At 35.2% G+C, this 22,769-nt stretch overlaps 1 protein-coding gene across 2 annotated transcripts in view; it reads right to left on the bottom strand.

Moving 5' to 3' along the window:
- The window catches only part of LOC136035595 (caprin-1-like), a 74,594-nt gene that overhangs the window by 13,053 nt on the left and 38,772 nt on the right, over positions 1-22,769 (bottom strand). The window contains exons 7-9 of one of the 2 annotated variants that reach the window (XM_065717475.1): positions 18,297-18,513; positions 10,769-10,936; positions 7,014-7,510 (exon numbers count right to left, since the gene is read on the bottom strand). In XM_065717475.1, coding sequence (XP_065573547.1) covers positions 7,440-7,510; positions 10,769-10,936; positions 18,297-18,513 — 456 coding nt within the window. In that variant the 3' untranslated portion in view covers positions 7,014-7,439. Of the gene's footprint in view, positions 1-7,013; positions 7,511-10,768; positions 10,937-18,296; positions 18,514-22,769 lie in introns of those variants that run through there. The other variant, XM_065717476.1, reaches the window with a different exon arrangement.

Genomic DNA, 22,769 nt, shown 5'->3' with positions numbered 1-22,769 from the left:
CTCTTTATTTTTATTCTCTTTCTTACACCATTTATCAATAAATAAATCAAAATCATTTTCCAAGCTATCAAGAATACTTGATGGTTTCAAATGATGAGAAAGACGGAAATAAGCCCCTTTATTCATTATAATTTGAAGATCATCTTGTTTTATTATTGACAAGTCCCCTGTTATAACATGTTGGTAAGTGGGATTTACAAATGGGCCAAGGTGCTTACAGTTACAAACAGGTTTCCAATTTATATCACTATCCAATCTTTTAAGTATTAAATTATAATAAAAATCATTTGCCCAATAGTTTCTGAAAATTTATAAGTTAAAACTGGACTATCATTATAATTCAAATTACTAGGAAGGGCCTGTTTCACATTTCGCTGATTTAAAATTTCTGGTAAATTAATATCTTCAATCTGCTTACAAGTAAAATTAATAGGTAAATATAATCTGTTGTCCTTATTACCAATCTTATCAAACTTATTCTTTTTAAAAATAAATTTCGTTTTAGTTAGAGTGCAAATTGTATCGCATATTACTTTAAAATTATATTCAAGAGCTGTATTATTCTTAACAATCCAGAAAAGTTTGATTAAATTCCTCTTGGATAATTAATTTAGACATTTTATTACAGAAGTCTCGATCGTTTTTTACGTTCAGTAGGACAAGTAAAAGAAGGATGGTCCATAAAACCATCAATACATTTAACAGCAACATGAGACATGTGTCCGTATTTTGCTACACTATCATTTAGCCCAAAAGGATAAGCTGTACCAAGAGTATGGATCCAGAAATCCTCCTGTTTACGTAGTCTATTATTCTTCTCTTCTTTATTTAAATTTTCTAACCCTAAATTTTCTAAAATTGTGACAGTTATATCTGATATGGAGCACATACCATTATTACAATGTTGAACTAGATAGTTATTAGTTTTTTCTTTATTAACTGTTGTCTAGTTTCCAGAAAATCTTTTATATATATTATTAGTTGTTTCTCCCACATATTGTAGGTTGTTTTACAATTAACATTACCCTGTAACTTGCATGCAAAATTTTTATTATACAATGTACTCTTAACAGAAGTCCATGGGATGAAATAATCTTGGCAAAGAAAATAACGACTCTTACACTTACTAACTTTTCGAAAAATCGTTCTGAGGCCAAGGTTCGAAAAATTCGTATTTTGTTGCATTAAAAAATTTAAAAAATAAATCCAAATCGAGCCAACATCCAAATCAAAATCCAGCAGTAAAAGTTCAAAAATCATGCCAAGGTCAATAAATACATAAAAAAAAAAAAAAATACAAGTTTATAAGTAAAAACAAAAAAATCCATTTAGGTTAGACATATTGACCAACAGAATAAAACCAACAACAGAAAAAAGAAAGAAAAAGAAAGAAAATCCATTTAGGTTAGACATATTGACCAACAGAATAAAACCTTAAATTAAATATAAAACTTGTTTGCCTCAAATAATTCCAGCAGTTTACCTCCAAAACAATCCAAATTGCTCCAATCAGCAGAATTGTAGCATATTGACCAACAGAATAAAACCTTAAATTAAATATAAAACTTGTTTACCTCAAATAATTCCAGCAGTTTACCTCCAAAACAATCCACATTGCTCCAATCAGCAGCTTGGAAAATGCTGACAAAATCTTTGACATGTAATCATGAAGTTAGAAATGAATCTGGGGTTCCTGTACCAAGCAGATTTTTACCCTTAGGATTAACAGTGTCATAGATATGGTTTGCTTCTAATTGTCATTTTTGTTGATTTCATAGCAGCCTTCAATACAGTCAAGCAAGAAGTTCTGTAGTGTTCCCTAAAAGAGGATGGAAAGGCCTTACATTTTTAATAGTGTTTGAAACCATATTACAAGGGTAGACAATTGGGGGTATAGGAATATAGTGGAAAATCTGAAAACTTTGCTGTGAATTAAGGGCAAAAATGCAGTGATGTCCTATCCCCCATCCTTTTCAATTGCATAACTGATTGGGTTATAGACAGTTGTAAGCATACAAAAAGGAGTGTCGGTTGGAAAAGGCATTCATCTCACTGATCTGGACTATGTTGATGGTATTGCCCTCACAGAGGATTACCCACTGAAAGCCCAAATGCTGTTTAACACTGCTCTGTACTAATCTGCCATGATGAGATTAAGAATTAATCTACCAGAGACTAAAGTTATGTCTGACAATTCTCAGAGTCCCCCTTCTATATCCCTGGATGACAACAATATTAAGCAGCTTGGAGAATCCTCCTACCTTAGATCCTGTGTCAATTTGGAGGGAGGTCCATCCATGAAGTTAAAAGGTGCATTCAATTAGCCCCTGCCAGCTTTACCAGCTCATTGAATCACTATGGAAGGTGTCACAGCCACTACAAAAATTAGAACCAACAAGGTGACTATGAGAAACATATCCTATATGGATGTGAAACAGGGGTTGTCAGAGTTGAAAATGGGAGGAACCTAGATGTCTGATCACAATTGCCTCTATTGCATTCTACACATCAAACACCATGAAAAAATATTCAGTAATGAGATTTATCAGCACTGTAAACAACCATGCACAGTTCTGGAAATTGAAAAAGACAACAGCTAATGTGGCTGGGCTGTTGTCTAAAGCATGAAGACCCCATATGCATCTCAAAGTACCCTGGAAACCAGAAGACAGATTGGGGTCAATGGTAAAAAAAATAAAAACAATGTAGAACTGCTGGGAGACTTCTACATCTTCAGTCAGCTCTGGGACATATATTGGTCCCATGACCATGTCAAAGCTATTGTACATAACCATGTCACATGGAAGATTTCTTTTAGTGAAATTATGGATTCCAGGCAAAGCAGATTAACATCTAGTTCCCATCAGAAGTAAAGTAGAAGTTGGAAAAAAGTATCTAGGCCTAAATCATAGACAGACTCTATCTGGATACATTCAATCTAAAGCAGGTGTCAGAACAATTGTAACTGAATGGGCAAGGATATAAGGGCAACTTTTGTTAAGGTTAAATGTAAAAAAAAAAGGATTCCCCTGATTGTAGTCTGCTAATCCTAACTAAATCATTCCCAACTCTACATTTCAAATCATGGCCAATATTAGTAACCTCATAAAATATGTCCAGAGGATGAAAAAAAAAAAAAAAAAAAAAAAAAAAAAAAAAAAAACAAGCTAATAGCCTTTTATGCTTCCTTCAGGCAAAGACAAAATTTTAAATAGCAAAATTTAAATGTCATTAGGGTAGGGGGGGGGCATAAAGATTTTAGAAATGCCAAAGTAAGGCATGGTGAGAAATCAGTTGGGAACCACTGAAGTAGAGCAAATGAAAAAGAGACCTAAAATTAAATTAAAATATTCTACATTAAAATTTAGATAGTTAAGCCTACATGCTTTTCTTCTATACAATCTTTGGTATCAGTTTAGTGATTGACCACTTCTAAAGGAAACAAACTAATAAAATAAAAGAAGTAGGACAACCAATTAATTTCTAGTTTTACAAATATCATAGTGACTTCTCTGGCAATGCACCCCTCCCCCTACCCTCTGATAATCCCAGAATTAACCCTAATAATGTTTTCCAATTTTTTTTATCACATGATGCATCATGTTTCTTTATTAATGGGCTTCTGCAATCTCAACTTGATGGAATCTAGTTTTGCCTGAGTGATAATAATGGGATTGTGGTTATTCAGAAAACATGATAAGTTTTCTCAACCTCAACCCTCAAGAGAGAGAAGGAGTAGAGATAGGCACTTCCAAAATACCTTCCCATGGTATACTTTAATCTGTAGATCTATACCTGACAATTTAATTTTCCTATCCTGTCCCCATTTCCAAGATAGCAACAAGTAGCTTGTCTAGAAGTTTAATTTTATTCACTTCTTTTTATAAAAAGAATTAGAAAAAGAAACTTTTATAACCAGTTTTCCTGAGGCTGACTCACATCTTAACCAAATAAATGTACCATTAGATTCACTATTTTATGCTCCTTTTCAATCATTACAATAGTTTTCTAACCTATTTCTACATTAGGATACCTGAATCTAGTTCTATGTCACAGCTAAAATATCAAACAAGTTATTCTCTCAGTGTAGAATCTCAGTAAAAAAAAAAAAAAAACTACTGCTACTAACAACTGACTGCAGCACCAAGCCACCTGAGGCTAACAAAGCTAGGCACACTCTTCCATCTGAACATATTCAAAGCCTCCCTTTTTACACCCTTCTGGAAAGTTCCCATTTTCCTTAAATCTTTCTTTACAACATCCTTCCATCCCAGCCACAGATGAACTGCTTTCTGTTTAGCCCTAAAGGCCTAAACAGTAGACCAAAAAGGACAATCTTTGCTAATCTGCATCCTTTGTCTGCAGAACATGCTGTAGCCATCTAAACCTTTCTTTTGTTATAGCCCTAGCAATTGGGATTGAACCAAACTTTTTGTACAACCTGCTGTTTGAAATGTGGTTAGTCAAGTGGGTATCCAATACAATTCATAGGCAAGCCAAAAAGTCAATAAACTAGAGTTTTACCCATGCTTTAGTCTGTAGATCTATCCCTGAAAGTGTCACTTTCCCAACCTTCCTTGGGCATGTTTAATTATAATTCCTGAAAGTTTCATAAACCTAATTTACATCAACTAGGTCCACTTTATAAGATGTCAAAAATCATTTTAAATTAAATCTTTAAAAAGGACTGCCTCAGAAAAATCGAAATTACCAATAAATTGCTCCTAGCTTTAAATTAGGCAGTTTTTCGAACTTCTATCTTCCCTTTCTTCTTTATTTGGAAGATGAAAATATATCAATGTTTTCACTTCGTTTGCAAAGCCACCTAAAAGGCAAATGCGAAATCACTAAAGAGACTCTTGTATATACTAAAGCCTTAAAAAGCCACCCCGCTTTTCTGACTTCATCCTAAATCACTAATAAATTCTTGTTATAAAACCTTGCAAGAGTAGTGGCTTAAGACGACGTTTAAAAAAGGCTTTATCGATCGAATAGTCAACTTTAGCCTTAGTTGATATATTTCTGTACTAGATTTCGGATCAAGATTTTATGAAGGCGAGTTATCTGTCGACAGATCTATATAACGTTTACAAAACTATATACTTACACCGTTTGTTGAAAAAATACGCTTGATAGACTATGTGGATGGGGTTTACAATATATAACACAGACACAGTAAAAACATAACGTAAAACGGCAAAGTTTTGACAATATTATGCTGCACTTTTGGGCTATCTTGATAATAATATACGATTCTAAAGAATTGGTTTTTTATCGTGGTTCCACAATATGTAAAATTTCCGTAAATTCTTAGAAAAGTCTTTTTGTTTCTTTCAATTTACCTGTTTCAGAGTAAGGCGGCTAATGAATCATTAATTTGTGATGCTCTACATGAACAGGAAAATTAAAGAATAGTAATGTCGTGATTGATGTTCAACCAATAGCGAAGAATACCTTCGAAGCAAATACTAAATAAAGAAACATCGACGTGGATGACATTCACTATTTGGGAATCATAAATCCTAGAAATCCCTAAAAAATCCAGAAGACTTGTAAAAATCCATGGAAAATTCCCAAGTCTCGAACAACTTATACTTACAGTTCAGGCACCAAAGAGGATCGATGAGAATATGTTTTGTTTCTGACTGGTCACATCCTACTTTCCAAGATGCATTGCCACTTCCTATATATATAGACATGTCCTTAAAATCACATACTTGATTTTCTTTTCTTTAAAAGCAAAGGTAGTGGCTGATCGATTTCTGAGCGTTTCCTTATGTGTGTGGACTATTAACCTCCGGAAGACAAAAAAAAATAAATAAAAACCTAGAAGACTAATAGCCTCCCTGATAATGTCCTCGTCTACTTCTCTGCAAGAATTTCAACGGAAACCAATGCTTCTCATGTTTGGCTTTAATTTATGTTTGTGATTCGCCGCTAAAAACTTTGCTTGGGTTTTAAAGAGTGGAGAATTGAAGAAAACATACCGAAATGAATCTTTGGAGACATAGCAGGATCTACAGAATGCAATATTTCTTACAGAGTGAAATTTTTCCTTAAGGACACATGCATGATATTTTATTTCCTCACATCAATTTCGAGGTGATAAAAGGCGCATTTAGCTAAGAAGTCTAGCGATTTCTAGGAGAAATTTAAAAAAACAATAATTAAGGAATTTTTGGACAAGACGACTTAGCGGAGCCATTATATTTTCCGTCCAAAACTTTGTAATTTTGATGCTGAAGAAAGGGTTGAACCTCGAAAGTTTTTACTTAAGGTTCACTGAAATAAACATTTAGTCTAAGATTCTACTTTACAAAAATTAGATTTATCCATGATTTTTGGTATTAAATGAGAAAAAGCAATTTCACCTAGATTAAGACATTCCACATGCGGTCACAATAAACTACACTTTAGATAGTAACGGTACTTAAGCCTTGTCTGTTATTTTTAGAACTAATTTGCTTAACAGTTCGAAAACCTGTACCTTAGCATTCAGAATGATAGACGTTTTTCATGTAGATCAAAGCTAATCTTAGGAGGAGTTTAATCCAATCTTAAGACGTGTTTATAATGCACAATCTAAAAGTACAGCTGCTGGCAATTGTTACGTGGTTAACCAGTATTCCTAGCAAGCGCATCAAGTCTTGTAGGGCAGGGCTAAATACGGTGTAATAAATACGGTCCTACAAAACGTTTCATATTTTGCATAGGATTTCAGCCCAGTATCCTATCCACCCTAGGTAGAGTGTCGTTAAATAGGTTCACAGAACTAAGATTTGGCTTAACATTGACTCTTACTTTGGTTCCTATGAAATACCATTTATTTGACCTCCTCAGTAAATCTATGCAATAAAATCTATATAATCATTTTATATTACAACCGGTTCCTCTTATCGCACACTGAGGACAAAAAAAAAAAAAAAAAAAAAAAAAAAAACGTCACCTACATCTGCCATTGAACATGATTTTCCACACCTTTTTTTCAAGAGGATACCCTAAAAACAAAACAGTTCATTTGATCTCATTTTTATTTGCGAACTTCTACAAAATATAAAATGAAACCAATGTGCATTTCTCAACACAAGAGTCCATGTAAACGAATGAAAAGGAAGAAATCGTTGTATAGATACTTCGTAAACATTTTTTTTTCTCTCGAATAAGATAAACAGCAAACCTTTGAATCCATAGTACTGCTAGGGGATATATAGGAGATCTAGAAAAAGTTACATAGAGGCACATATAAGGAAGCTATCGAGCAGTCACTGTACCTATTTTTTCTAAGAATATAAAACATCCGTTTACTTGGTCGAAAAAAAAACACTGCCGATAGCTACCAAATCCTCGTAAATGTATTACAAACTGTTGATTCAAAACACAAAATAATCGGAAATCAAATAAGAAAATGTCCGATTTTTGCAACTTCAAAAAATTTTAGTCTAAGGACGGCGTGGATTGCCATAGCCGCCGCGACCACGTGATTCTCCACCACGATTTCCGCCACGACTACCTGAAAAAAAAATATTGCACCATGTTAGAAGATTTAAATCATTTGCGACTATTTTGCAATTACCATAAAACAAATTGCCACAACTTGGAAAAACATACCGACGGGAGCTTATTTAAGAGACACATGGTTTTACGGTAAATTTCTCTCTTACTCATTGATACTAGTATATAAGAATTTTAAGTGGAGAGGAGTATAAAAAAAAGTAACAGGAGATATAGCAAAAGCTATAATATTTTCGATACTTGCGTATTATCCATAACACATTTAACAGGTGTAGTTAAGTTAATTATTATAAAATATGCCGAAATGTGACGAAAAAATAATACTTTAGCAAGAAAATTATAGAAACTGTAACAAATAACTAGGGAAAGCAAGCTGTGCAGTACCCATTATATTAAATAACTAACATAACCAACTCTATATATTAAACATATAATTAAAATATACCTGCATTGTAGTTTGTTTCACGAAAGAATAAACTGCTTATAACCGAATGCGAGAGAAAAGCCGGTTTATTCGAATCAAACACAGTAAACTTCTCAAGTGTGTTCTGTATAATAAGTAAGTACCATATTTTCTTGGGGGGGGGGAGGGTCAAAGGTGCTTCTAGTCGGAAGCAAATTTTGTAACCATGAAAAGTCCAGTTTCGATTTTAACACGCTTTCCTTAGAAGTGATTTTTTTTTTAACAAAATAAAACTCTTTCAGTACTGTGGTGACTTAAAAAGACCTTTTCTATAGATGAAAAGCTACGTTTCCCTATCCCAGGAAGAAACATAGAACTGCCATAGAAAACTTCCCCAAACTAAGCGACTGATAATATCAGATATAGTGCTGGACACAAATACAATTATAAGCAACTTTCTCCGTTGTCGAGACGTTGACAGCATTAAAGTTTAAAATCGTAAATCGGTAAATAAAAGGGCTGTATTTAAGATGTTTTTCAGTTCTGATACTAAGCAATTATATATTCATATTTGGCCATAATGCATTTTTTTATTTACTTACATAATACTTTACTGATAACTTTCGATTCACGCAGTTAGCAATCATAGATTTTGAATTAAAAATTAAGTAGTTTTGGGCATCAAGTCATTACTAATTGTAGAAAAAGCCAAGACAGATAGTTCGATTGAGTGAGAGGCAAATCTGGGATAAGCCCTTATTAGGATTGTGAAAAAAAATCAGTTCATTTTTTTATAGATAAGTCTATATCCATTATTCGTTCATGCCTCATTCCTAGGGCAGAACTAAGGTAAATAGTCATAGAACTAAGATAGCCATAGAACCCTATAATAATTCCAGGTGTTTGGTTAAATGGCACGGGTAAACGGCGGGAGTGAGAATGACTCTCTTATTGGACCAAAATTTGTCTGTTAGATTTAGCAAGCAGAGAACACCTAATTAAATTTCTACATATCTTTTGTTAAAAACTAAAATACTTTCCGGCAAAGAACATGAGATACAGTCAAACCAACCTTAGCCATGGGCACCAAATAAGGGGGAGAGGAGGATTTTCCCCATATCTCATTAAGTACCACCTCATAGAGTTTAATTAATAAATTTTATTTTGTATTTCTCATTGAAAAAATTACCTACATTTTGAAAAATAGCTTTTTAGTATATTCACTTAAAAAATACCAAAATTCTTCATCCTATCCAAAATTCCATGAGTTACCACAGCTTCATTTGGTATATAAACAACTAACATAGCCTAAAATGCTGGATTCAAATTTTGACGAAACAAAATGACAAAAAGACAAGTACTATGCCTTTGTTATGAAATGGCCATCGTAAGTGCTTGAACAACAGCCCAAAATGAAGTTTAGTCCCAAAAAATAGAGCCATAGAGACTCGAACACTAAGACTCGAACCCCTTTCCTCACGGACAAAGGATTTCAAGTCTAGCGTGCTGACCACTCGGCTATATAGAGCGTTTTGCATTAAAATTATAGCCCAATTTTCTGCTAATCTCGTAACTATCTATGACTCCAAAGTAATAAAAAATTGAACAATGGGTTCTTTATAAGCAGTTGCCACAACGTAATGGCTATGAGACTCCTTCACATGGAAAAACCCTAAAATAATTTACTTATATCATTGCTAAAATCATTTCACTTCTACAATTACTTAGAAACGAGAAGCCATAAGAGAGTAGTCCAAAATAACTCGCAGTTGCACTGATCGAGTGTGGAGTAAATTTAAGACCACAAGTTTTAAATTTAATTTAAAGTTTAAATTAAAGTGCACAAAAGGACCAGATATACGAAGAAGGCTTTTGCTGAGAAATTATAAGATGAAGTTGATAATCTTGTTAGTTTGTCAGACCCAGATGAACAGTGAATGATACAGATGTCTACGCACCCTATCTTACTATTTTAAGAAAAAGAGTTAGGTAGCTGCCTGCCTTTTGGCTATGTTTGATGACGATAATATGTACTAGAGGCCTCAGAAACTGAGGATGGAGGAGCGCAAGCACCTAAATGATTAGTACCGTGAAAGATTATTGAATTAAATACTAAATTAAATTGATCAAGTTTAATAAAACAATTTTAATATCAATAAATTCTATTAAAATTCGATCTTTAAATTTATTGATAAATGCTATTAACATTTCATAAAAATGTAATAGATTTTAATTAAATAAAAAAAAATAATTAATTAAAAAAATGAAACTATTTAATCTGTAATTTTTTAACATACTCAAGAGAGCTTGAAGCAATTGTAGCGAATAAGCATATTCTACTAAAAAAACAAGACGTGGAATTGAATTCCCAAAGACATTGCTGCCATCTAAATAACATCTTACACAGAAAATGAGATGGCATTACTAGGCCATAGTAATAAATTACCTAAGCTTGACAATACAGGACCTAAAGATTATTATCAGTTAGCCAAGAATAAACTATTACTGGCAATAAAAAATTACCGTAGAATCCACGACGTCCTCGCTCTCCGCTGTTTCTATCATAATAGCGACCACGATCCCCAAGCTAAAAGCAATTCTTCTGAATAAGTATATACAAAAAAAAAAAAAAAAAAAAAACAAGACATGGAATTGAATTCTCAAAAAATTGCTGCCATCTAAATGTTAGATGGCAGTATAATTTTTTATGTGATAATTAGTATTTTTACATAAAAACGAGATTGCGATACTAGGCCATAGTATCAAATATACCTAAGCTAGATAATACGGGACCTAGAGATCATTATCAGTTAGCCAAGAACAAACTATGATTGGCAATACAAAAAAAATTACCACGGAATCCACCACGTCCTCGCTCTCCGCTGTTCCTATCGTAATAGCGATCACGATCCCCATAGCCTTGCTCTTTATCCTCAAAGTTTCTTTCTCGGCGCTCGTAGTTACGTTCATAGCCGTCGTTACCACGGTCATAGTAGCGCTCATCGCGGCCTCTTCCTCCACCTGCAACGACACAGATAAAAACTTTAAAACTTCACAAAAAAAAACATGATAACACTCAAGATCACTCCGCGGTCCAAACATAGAACCTGCATAGTGAAATTTTTTACAAAAAAAAAGAAAAAAAAAAAAGGTACAATACAACTTGGATAACCAAAATTTTTTACAGAAAAAAATTTAATGAAATAATTAGAAGCTATAAAAAAGGTAAAATACAACCAAAAATACAACAACAAAAATACCCTACACAAAATCTTCACTCGAAAGCTCTAAAACTTTATATAAAAACCATCCTATATAGATACATAAAATGATAAAAGAATCCTTATTAAACACTGATGTTTTCAGTAAAAAAAAAGAAAGAAAAGTTAACTACAGTGGTTTTTTCCGGGTAGAAATTACTATGTTATATTAATACATTGTTTTCGGGTGCGAACATATGGATTAAATCACAAATCATGACCGTCTTCACCATTTTTAGTGGCTTTGGGGTGTTTTTTTTGTTACTATGGGACCTGTTCGTCTATTACTAGTGCAGCTACCGCTGGAACCACGGAAGTAAGGAAAAAAGAAAACGATAAGTAAGGAAATGAGAAAAGGAAAAGTAATGAAAAAATAAGAGACTATGTAAGGAGAAAAGAAAAGGAAACCTCAGGAAAAAGATGAGGAAAGTAAGGGAAAAGAAAAGGAAAATGTTTATAAAAGCAATGCTTTTTGAACAAGAAAAGTGTTATTTTAGCGCCTATATAGGATAAACATGTGGGAGAAATTGAATTCATGTCAGAATTTTTAATCCACCAGAAATCGCTGACACGTCATTTCATAAGGTGTAGGCATTGAGCATGCCTGGTTGTTACTGAATTATACAACAACGCAATCAAAGCAAAATTAAAGCGACTGGGGGAAAGCTACGAAAGAAATTTCTTTTTTATCTAAGATCTTGGTTGGCTGCAACCCAGCTTAAGAGGAATGCCCCTAGTAAATAAAACCCACTAAAATTACCCGCTAAACCCACCAAAAATTGTGTCAGGTCAAATCACAAAGCACACTATTGGAACTGCCTTGGTCGAAAACCTAAACAGGAAACTTACAATCCCCTCACTTGAATAACAAGGAAAAAACCAGTGGCTGCAACCACATAATTCTGCATCGGAACCATGTACTTCCCCTGTTCATCTTAGTTAGCGAAGCAATGGAAAACCATAGAGAGCTGTTTAAGGGCTCATTTTAAAGGAAATTGTTGCATCTACGTACTTTTGTAATAATTAGCAAAAACAATAACTAAAATAAATATTTTCTACAAAAAACTGCATTCTCGTATGCAAAATGATGAATAACGTCTTAATCAATTTGCTGTATAATAATAATAATCTTTATTCTTTCCCTTTATCACAATGCAATAACATGGGTATCGTCAAACAAAAAAAAAGAAAATAGAAAAACACAAAAAGACGCAACATAAAGAACACACACGATGAGCTATCACTTCGATTTGAGGATATTGTCGTTGTAGTGCTTCACGAAGTACGGAACGAAGGAGTTTAAAAATCTTGTCGTTGAGTGTGTAGGCGGGCATTCTAACAGTTCTTTTCCCTCTTTAAAAGTTGCCACCCTCGTCTTGTGTGTGTGAGTCACTGAAGTAAACTGAGGCAGGATATCTCGGTGCGTTGGGGACTTCAGGATGTCAGCTCCAAACTTCATCAGTGTTTCGTGCCTCCTTTCATCCAGGGTTGGGAGCCTGAGTTCGCTTAAGCTTTCTTCGTAGTTGATTCCCAGTTGATCATTTTTTACTATTCCAATTTAGAAAAATCCATAATTTTTTTTTTCTATATAAGTATATACCGTAGCATTTCAATTACCGTATCGTAACATGGTGGCTAACACTCTCTTTCAGATATGAAGGATAAGATCAAGCCACTTTACAGTAGCGTTAAAAGCAAATCTTACACTGTACATGGGAAACGTTAAAATATTGCAAGTCCTTTATGAGATATTTTTACTAACGTCAGATCACAGTTATCTCAATTATCAAGACAATCCCATTGTAGCTACAAGGAACGTGAATTTTTGCAAAATTCGTGCTAAAAAAAAAAAATGCACTTTCTTTTTTACTGAGGTTTTAGTACACTTTCGAGTTTTGGTTAGTGAATATACATCACTACTATGGGAATTTAACGATATTTCAACAAGAATAAAGTCTAAAGGATATTGTAACGTCGTACGAGGGTCGAATGTCTTATTATCACCTGAGCAAAGCTAATTATCAGCCAGTCCTAAAAAACCTTGTCATATCAGCCAATCCCAAATAGTCTAGTCATAATTATCAGCCAGTCCCAAATAATCTAGTCCTATATATCAGTCAAGATACAAGCTCTCGACTGTGGGAAGCATTGGAAGGAACAAGCCCACCTTCAGGCAGACTTTCTGCTAAAAATGAAAGTGAAAAAGCAATAAAACTAAAATAAGAAAATATTATCATATTTATGAGGGTGACTATCTCCTTCTTACACATAATTTTCGCGATAGACTCTGATTTTTACCACCCTCAGTGTATCAAGCATGAACACTCTAACAAAAGGGTAGGGCGATATAAAAGATTTTTTCCTGCAGAACTGTAGACTGAGATTATTTGAGGCTTATTTATGTGTATTTATGCTTAACAAAATACTTTCATTTTAGATGCTGTGGAAGGTAATCGGCGAATAAAACATTTACAACTACAACTGGTTTTATTTGTTGCATTCTAAAACGCTCTCAGTAAAGCAATGATTACATTTAAAAGTAAAAGTAGATGTTTAGGAGGCCTTCAGCCCCCTCGTGTGAAGACCTGTATCTCATCTTTTAAGAAGTATTGATGTTGCTCCTAACTTCCAATTGCAATAAGCTTTTTTTAACGGAAAAGAATCAACTGGTGAGATGTGTAGAATAAACCAACCACATAGACTTTCAAAAGGAAATGCAAAGTTCGAACAACCGATCAAGTTTCATAGGTATTGTGTTGGATAAAATCGACATCACACACGACTTCACAACACAATACTGCCGGGTTAAGCAATGTTCAGCTTTCAAGGGTGTGGGTCTAAATTAACTCCGTTGAACTCAACGTTCGTGCAGCTCAACTCCCTTTCAGTTCAAGACTCTCTCAATTTATAGGCAACTTAACTCAATCCACTCCCATTTAGGCCGCTATTCAACTCAACTTCATTCCAGTACAACCTCACTTAACTCCATGTTCATGAAAATGAACACAATTCAATTAAACAAATATTTACATAAATCCATGACGGGCCTTACTTCTTGCTTTGTTCACACTTTCCGTCTTATATTGCAATGCCTTAAAATTAATTTCAGATCTGACGATTCAGTAGTTTGGTAAAATTCTTGTTTAGGAGCCCTTTGCTATCTAAGAAAGTAGTTGAGTTAGGTTAACGAATCTGTCAGAGATGCATCAAGGCCTTATATACGTAATAATTGTACCCTCATATACGTAATAATTTTTGTTCGTTTTAGGTTTTAATGTTGCTCCTTACTTCAGTTGAAAAAACTTGCTTTTTTATTTAATTTCATATCATTCTTTGAATAATGCTGAGAGATCCGACGCCCCCTTTATGGAAAATTCTCTTTCCCCATGAAAAGATCCCCCACATAAGGATCATTCTCAAGGGATCTCTGGGGAAGATATTTTGAAGCACCTACATCCGTTGGTTCTCCCTCCCGAGGAGAGAGACCATTGATGGCCTATACAATGTGCAAGTAAAACCCTGGCAAACAGATTTTCTGCTCAAATGAGGCACAAGAGATATTCTACTCAAGCGTTTTGAGCCTCCTACCTTTGCTCCATCCCGACTTATAAGGTTTTAGATATTTATATATAAATTATTTAATTGAGGAAAAAAAACAAATCCTTGCTTAAAATTCCACTGAAATAGCTGGGATTGCATTTTCAAAACCAAAGTCAATGAAAAAGAGATTGAAAACTAAAGACAAGGGTAGACATAAAAACTTGACAATACCTACCCACAATATGCTTATGACCCTGGATTCATTTCCAATATTTTTATTCACCCAACTCAACTGGTTTCAAAGATAGCAAGAAGCTTAGGAACTATAATTTTACACAGTTTAAGCCTTATGTCAAATCAAGCTTTTTAAGGTTTTGTGGGAACATTTTCTGTCCAAGGACTTAAATGAGGAAAAGTAAATAAGACTTACAATTAAAAAGTGTTAAGTTGACAATTAAAATTATTAAAATGCAATAAACTTTTTGCAGACATTTAGTGTCAAATAAGTCCTAAAAAGGGACATTTTACATGAGGAAATTTGAAAACATTTTACATACTCATAATGTTTTTTTTTTTTACATATTCACAATATATTTTCTATTTCTTTGCCTGATATTTTTTTTTGTCAACATATTTCATTAAAGTTTTATTATTTAGAGGCTCCCACAGGGATCAGAGTGAATATTTTCTCTTACACCAGAGTGCCTTAAACTGATTCTTTGTTTTAAATCATTTTTGTTTTGTTTTAACACATTTGGCTGTAAGCTTGTCAAATTTTTATCAAATTCGCTAGCTGAAATACAAACATACCATTCGATTTACCATCCGACGCTCTTCCCAAACATAACAATTATAACTGGTAATTGTGTCTCAGCTCCCCTAGTGAGATTCACATCTTCAGTTGAAATGTTTACACAAGAAAAGTGAACAAAGCTGCTTTCTTACTTCAGCAGTTACTTTGGATTTTGTATTATAAACTGAAAATGTACGAGCCACTCTTGAGTCTCTTAAACAGTAGCGGTTTTAGGCCTTATAATGCGCGGAGGGAGGGGGGGGGGGGCAAGATAAACAGCACAAGTATAAAAAAAGAAGAATTTAATGCCAAATGTAAGCAAAACTGGGGGGGGGCAGCTGCCCAGGCCTAGATCCGTCACTTCTCTTAAAAACATTCAGACTAGCTGAAGCCATCCCGAGTAGATCACAAAATAAATTAAATAATCAAATTTTTATCAGAATTCGGAGAAGATTATCAAATTGATTATGAAGTACGGTAAACTGCTACTCTGTAATTTGAAACGACACTGAAATGGCTTGAAACCAGGAATTCTGTGACCAGGAATTGGATATAATAATTTATAGGGTAAGATACCCAGTAGTTGGACAGCTGATCTCCACTTCAACAATTAAGTCATTGTACAATCTGCGTCGAATACCTATAAAGTGGACTGTTTTCACATTAGATTTGTTAAAATGTTTGTTAACTTTATACTATGTGATTAGTTTGAATATTCTAACCATATACAACACTCACAATTTCAAATATACTCAGAGAAAACAATGAAGCCTGATTTTGGACACATATTTAAAGCTTCAGCCTATCTCGGAAAACATCTTAGAAAAACATATCAAAATAACAGAAAGAGTCAATCTTTGATAAAATGTTGAAAAACCAGAATTTTCCAATTTGCAGACAGCCAATCCCAATTAGTCTAGTCATCACCCAATCGCAAATAGTCAAGTCCAAACTGTCAGCCAATCCCATCTAGTCTAATCATAACTATCAGCCAATCCTAAATAGTCTGTCCTAACTATCAGTCAATCCCAAATAGTCTAGTCCTAACTATCATCCAATCCCAAATAATCTAGTCCTAATTATCAGCTAATCCCAAGTAGTCTAGTCCTAACTATCAACCAATCCAAAATAGTCTAGTCATAACTATCAACCAATCCGGAATGATCTAGTTCTAACTATCAACCAATCCCAAGTAGTCCAGTCCAAACTATCAACCAATCCCAAATAATCTAATCCTAACTATCAGCCAATCCTCAATAATCTAATCCTAACTATCAGGCAATCCCAAATAGCCAATCACGTCTAGTCCTAACTATTAGCCATTCCCAAATAGTCTAGTCCTAACTATCAGCCAATCTCAACTATCTAAACCTATTATCAATGATTAAGAGCCTGTTGTATTTATAAGAAAGACTTTCAAATCAGAATATCTGCCAAGGATAAGGCAATGGCTAAGTACTGGGGTCTTAACTCAGTTATATATTAGCTGACCTTGAAAGAAGACAACTCCTAAAAACTTGACTATGAGCCAGTTATGGAGAAACATAAATATTACGCTAAATTCAGGAAGCTATATACAGGACTGGTCAGACCGCAACTTGAGTACGGAGTCTCTCTTGCCGTTCCCCACTATGTCGTGGACAAGAAGATCCTTGAGAGCGTTCAGCGGAGGGCTACAAAACTACCAACCAAATGTAAGAACCTCTCGTACCCTGAACGCCTCAAGAAACTCAAGCTCCCAACCCTGACGTACAGGAGGAAACGCGGAGATGCAATCCTGACCCACAAGCTGCTGGAGAATGGTGTCACACCAGGGCTTTTTAATAAGTCGCTCTCTAGCCACACCCGGGGCCACACCAAGAAGCTCCAGCAACAAAGAAGCTCACGGAGAGAACGTTCCAACTTCTTCTCAACTCGTGCTGTTCCACTGTGGAATTCCCTTAGTGAAGAAACAGTTCAGTCCAAAACTGTTGACAACTTCAAAAAAGCAATTGACCGAGACTGGGCAGCGATGGAGTGGAAACTACACTGGGAGGCCAGTGGATCTACTCAACGGAACTAGACAACGCACTTCCACCTCCATCACTCAACCGGCGAATCTACAGGATGTTCACCCAACCTTATTCGCCGGCCAGTGCGATTTAAGGTAATTTAAGGTAATTGTCAAACCTTGTTATAATAGTATTCACTTTTTAATCGTAATCCAAAGTACAGGTGCGAATTTGCAAAAAAATGTAGTAGGGGGTAAGGGTTTTTCGATCTTTTACAACGAAGGTATGAAATAAAAAGCGATTTTTTTTTTTCAAAATCTGGCACCCCTGATTCCAAGCTCTTAGATTTTGATTTGAGCCACATTAGTTTATTTTAACAAAACAGTGACATAACTAAGTTTAGAGCTCCTGGGGGATTGAGAGAAGACTGATTTATATGAAGACTGGGACGAACAAATTTCCAACTGATCTTGCCAACTGACATATATCAAATGACTGGGGTATTTGTCCCAACAATAAAAAAAAAGCACAAACACATTTTCTTAAATAAAACTTACTCTTTTAACAATCGTGATAAGTTCATTATTTGATATAAGCAATAAAAATTAAAGTAAGTTTGGCTATCTTATCTCCCCCAGTTCTTGATTTTTAAACCATTGAGCATTTTATGACTTCGGTCACTCAATACCACTACGTACATCCTTATTTCTTCAAAAAAAGAAAGAAAACTCATAAAAGACAGCAATCCATGTCAAATTCAGCACGCTAACCAGATAATACATTTTTGTTACACTCACCTCTTCCGTTTAGGTATCCTTCACGCCTGTCTCCTCTCCCTCTTCCACGGTAATCACCTCGATCTCCACGACCTCCTCTGAACCCACCACGTTCTCTGGGTTTATCTTTGGTCTTCCACACGTTAGATTCTTCCTTCGGGCTTTCCGGCTTGTCACTCCAATTATCTATGACAGGAGGTTCATTTTCAGGATTACTCATCAATGGTTCTTCCGGTTGCTACAAAAAAAAAAAAAAAAAAAAAAAAAAAAATCGTTTTTCATTCAACAAAAGTGACACCATCTATTTAGTAGAGGCCGAGGCTCGTAAAAGTGGCTATATTTATTCATTTTCTTCTCGTGGAATTGAATTTCTTCTCATCTTCCACGTGAAATCAACTAAGCCAAGGAGTTTGAAACCACCTAGAAAACAACCCAAAAATTCCCCACGTGTTTGAAAACGAGGATTCCTTGATTCGTGTAACTTTAATGGCAAAAGTGTGGGGGGGGGGGTTCAGCCTCTAGTATTCATAAATATAGACATATTTCGTCTCTTCGACTTTAAGCCGTTCAGGGATAATTTAGGGACTACAATTGGAGACCCTTTTTTGACAAGCGCCTTTGTACACACTCCATTTCTTGAGACTTCCGAAACAGGACTATCAATGTCAGCACAATACTGTTCACACCGTCGAGAGATGAATCTCCTATAATTTTTTTTTCACCTTGGCCTGATCATGTAGAACGAGCGGTCATGGAAAGTCTGGGAAGGGCTTATTCATATATCTAGTAGTCTTTTAAAGTGATGAAAACAATTGGATGTAAGTCCGTCGCGTGTTGGACACCCAAGTGCCTCTTGAGGACCAATATGGCATCATATGAAAATTTTGAGGTTGCAGTTTTAACTAGAATCACAAGTATTTTAACCGTATATTTTTAGTTCTTCATTTTGTTTATCAAAATGAACTATATCGATCTTTTATTTAAAATTTTTTACAAATATTATCACGTCATAGATACCATACACTGATGGGAATATTTGTATTAGAAGTTGCCATCGAACAGCGGACTTATCCTTTGGATCTGAAGGATTCGAACTCAACGCATTCTGTGGCAACAATAAATTTCTTTTTAATCCCAATTCTGGTAACAGGCTACACCCATGCCCCGAGGGCTCTTTGAACCGTCGGTAAAAACCTTTACATTACGGTAAAAACTTTAAGCTTGTACAATCCGTATGTTAGTCTCTGGAACTTATCAAATGGCATTTTGTCGACCGGAGTGAATTTAGTACTTCCTGGTAGAGGTATTAAATTTTGTCTAATGTATTCTAAACATGGATTGTAATCTTTGCAAATTGCACCCGATTCATCATGTAAACTGATTTTTCTTGACAGTTCAGGTTAAAATATTTTTGAAGCCGGTTCATCTTCACCTTCACCTTCACCTTCAAATTATCTTTTTCTTGACGGTTCAAGTTTTAAAACGTTGTCACGAGTTTTTTCTTTTTTCAAATTTACAATTTGACTAGGACTTCGGTCTTACTTTCTTTTCTTTAATACAAACTGTTGGACCCTTTCACAATGATTTATCATTGAGAAAGGGCAGAATCTTGAGTAGCAATGTTAAAGCAGGCCATGGCCTGCTTTAAGCAACTTACTTCTAATTCAATATACAGTTGACATACTTCCTAAGAAGGTGGGATTCAGAGGAAGGGACAAGAGTACGTCTAAAGCGTATTCAGGTCTTGGCTTGCCACTTAGATAAATGATAAAAAGCTGCACCAATGACAATAAGACGACTGTTGCGAAAATTAGAAAGCTATTTCTGCTAGCAGTTTTGCGAAACAACATAAATCCTAAGTGCAAGTCTTGGGAAATCCAGCTTCTTGGTGAATAGGTCAAGACATCGAGGAATGTCAATGAGACTATAGGAGTTCTGAGTAGACTTCGTATTCTGCCCTCTCGAGCAAGAGTCAATTCACTGACCAATACTGCAGTGGAAAATGGAAAAACGGTAAAACGCTCGTTGATGGAAATGAGTACGAATCTTAAGAGAAATCTGTTTTTCTGGGGAAGTGCCTAGGTTTAATATCAATTTTTGGAACCTCGTGGTTTCACCACCATAAGATATTTTATCCTTCTCTGTATTTTGTATATATAACTAGGACTAGACTGAGCTGGACTAGTTGCTAGGACTAGGACACTCGGTAACAGTAGCTGACTGAATTGGGGTAGCCGACAATAATCAGCAGGCCAAGATTAACCCGGTGAGAAAAGCTAAAAGGTCCGATGTGGAATAGAAATCACTCAAATATGGTTACGACGATCTATAAACCTAGCTTATATGTGCAATGCTTTCCTTTGCGCCCTGTGTTAGAGCCGAAAGGTAATGATTTTACTTTTTTTTTGTTCAGAGTGATCAAAAATCATACTGGGTGGCAAGGTTTGTCCTTTAGACCTCCAAAGTCTGTTAGCAGACTTTGACGAATTTTTACAGAAAGTTTGAAGGATGGGGAACTCGAAGTGGAAAAGCTGGCTGTCAGTTCTCCCTTTGGTTCTTTTCTCTGAGTCTGTAATGCCAGGTATCTATAATACGGACGGATATACAATACGGACGGAGAACTGGCATCTGTACATGCCTAGCGTGAAAACATGTGAGACTGGAATCCCTGGATTTTTGTCAAAACTTTACAGTTTCAAAGACCCTAATTGCAAAGAATCTGTTCTTGAGCAGCTGCGTGACATCGCTTCTTTTTCGCCTTACATGACGAAAAAGTATAGGCAAGGAGTTTGCTTCGGAAACTGATGTGATAATGACGGAGCTACCGTTTCCGAGGGGTATCTTCTCGAAATGCTTAATAAGGACCTAAAATAAGGCACTAAACGACTCTTAAGCCACGCAGATTAAGAGACAACCAAAGACAGGCTATCCTTCGTTTCATCAACACGATTCTCTTTTCTTGAAAATTTGGAACTAAAAGACAAGACACGCTTATGCAGAGAAACCCGATTCACAACAATATTATTTAAATTGAAAAAAAAAAAAAAATATATATAGCAACAACAGTCAAACAGTTCGTGGTAACGAACTGTAAGCAAGGAGTGACTCGGCTAAATAGTAGCCAAAACTCTAAAAAAACGGAATTTTAGTATGAATAGATACATCAAAAGGATCAAATTATTATACCAATTCCAGATATGTAAGAATCATAAAGTTTAGTGCTACCCATCCAAAGTTACGGAACTAAGAAAATTTACCCGATTTTTGAAATAGGAGGGGGATACCCCCTCAAATTCAATGAATCTTAATGAAAATCACATTATGGGGTTCAGAGTTCCAGAGAACCCGACTGTAGAAGTTTCAAGCTCCTATCGGTAAAAACGTAGAATTTTGCAATTTTTCCTAGATGACAGATCACGGATACATGTTTATTTGTTGTTGTTTTTTTCACAGGGATGATCGTATTGAAATAGTGGTCCTAGAAGATAGGTAGAGAGTTTTCTTGAGCAGTTGAATACTTTTCAGGAACAGTTTGAGTACTAAACTTGAGAGTATAAAATTTGAGAAAGTGGAAGATGGATGGAATAACTTTTTAAGAGCGTTTACTGAAACGCCAGGGCTGTTTAATTAGAAAAGGAAGCTTTTTTTTTTAAAGTACTAACAGCTGTAACGTAAAGAACAAGGTTGAAGAGAAAACAACCCTTTCATATACGGAATAATTTCCGTTCATTTTGAGTTTTAGTATTGTTCCTTACTTTCAATAAAAGAAAAAAACTAGTTTTTTTTTATTTAATTAAAAAAAGCCTAGTGCCCATTGCTTATAAATAGTATTTGTTATTGGGAAGTAAACAGAGATATTCAGGGGAGCCAAAATTTCTCTGGGGGAATTTTCAGTGGAGGGTATGGGACCCCTCCCCCCCCTTAATTACTTCTCTCTTTATGCTAAAGTATGACTATGAGCGTGAAGAGCGAGGTATTGTGGAGGGGGTATCCTGCTCATAGTTCTAGGCGTTTACCCCCCGTAGAAAATAACCCCCTCCCCTCTCCCATGGAAAACGAAGCTTTCCCAATTTTGAATTTTGTTAGTTTTTTTTTCGTAGGCGGAAGGAATTTTGGTACATGTGTATTATGCGCCACTTTCTCAAGTTTACGCTACGTAAACTCGAGAACCAACCGTTGTCGTCGTTAGTTTCTTTCAGCTTAGCGCGAGACAAGACAAAGACAAGTGACAAAATAGATGGGAAATATATAAGTTGGACTATATATTTGCAGATGGGGTTAGAAAACAGTTAACAAGTTAGAAAATAATTCTTACTTTATAATATGCAGCACGATTGTACCTAACACATTTTGCATGCACGTCCTCTATACTTAACCCCCCCCCCTCTAATATGCAAATATATAGCCCAAATTTGTTTCTAAAGCAGGGAAGAAACCCGTTTGTTCTCGAGTTTTACACATCGTAAACTTGAGTGAGTGGCATATATTACACAA

The sequence above is a fragment of the Artemia franciscana genome, chromosome 14, assembly GCF_032884065.1.
Source record: "Artemia franciscana chromosome 14, ASM3288406v1, whole genome shotgun sequence".
In the NCBI taxonomy this organism is placed as follows: Eukaryota; Metazoa; Arthropoda; class Branchiopoda; order Anostraca; family Artemiidae; genus Artemia; species Artemia franciscana.
The sequence above is the reverse complement of the archived record's forward strand: the minus strand, read 5'-3'. Positions and strand labels throughout refer to the sequence as shown.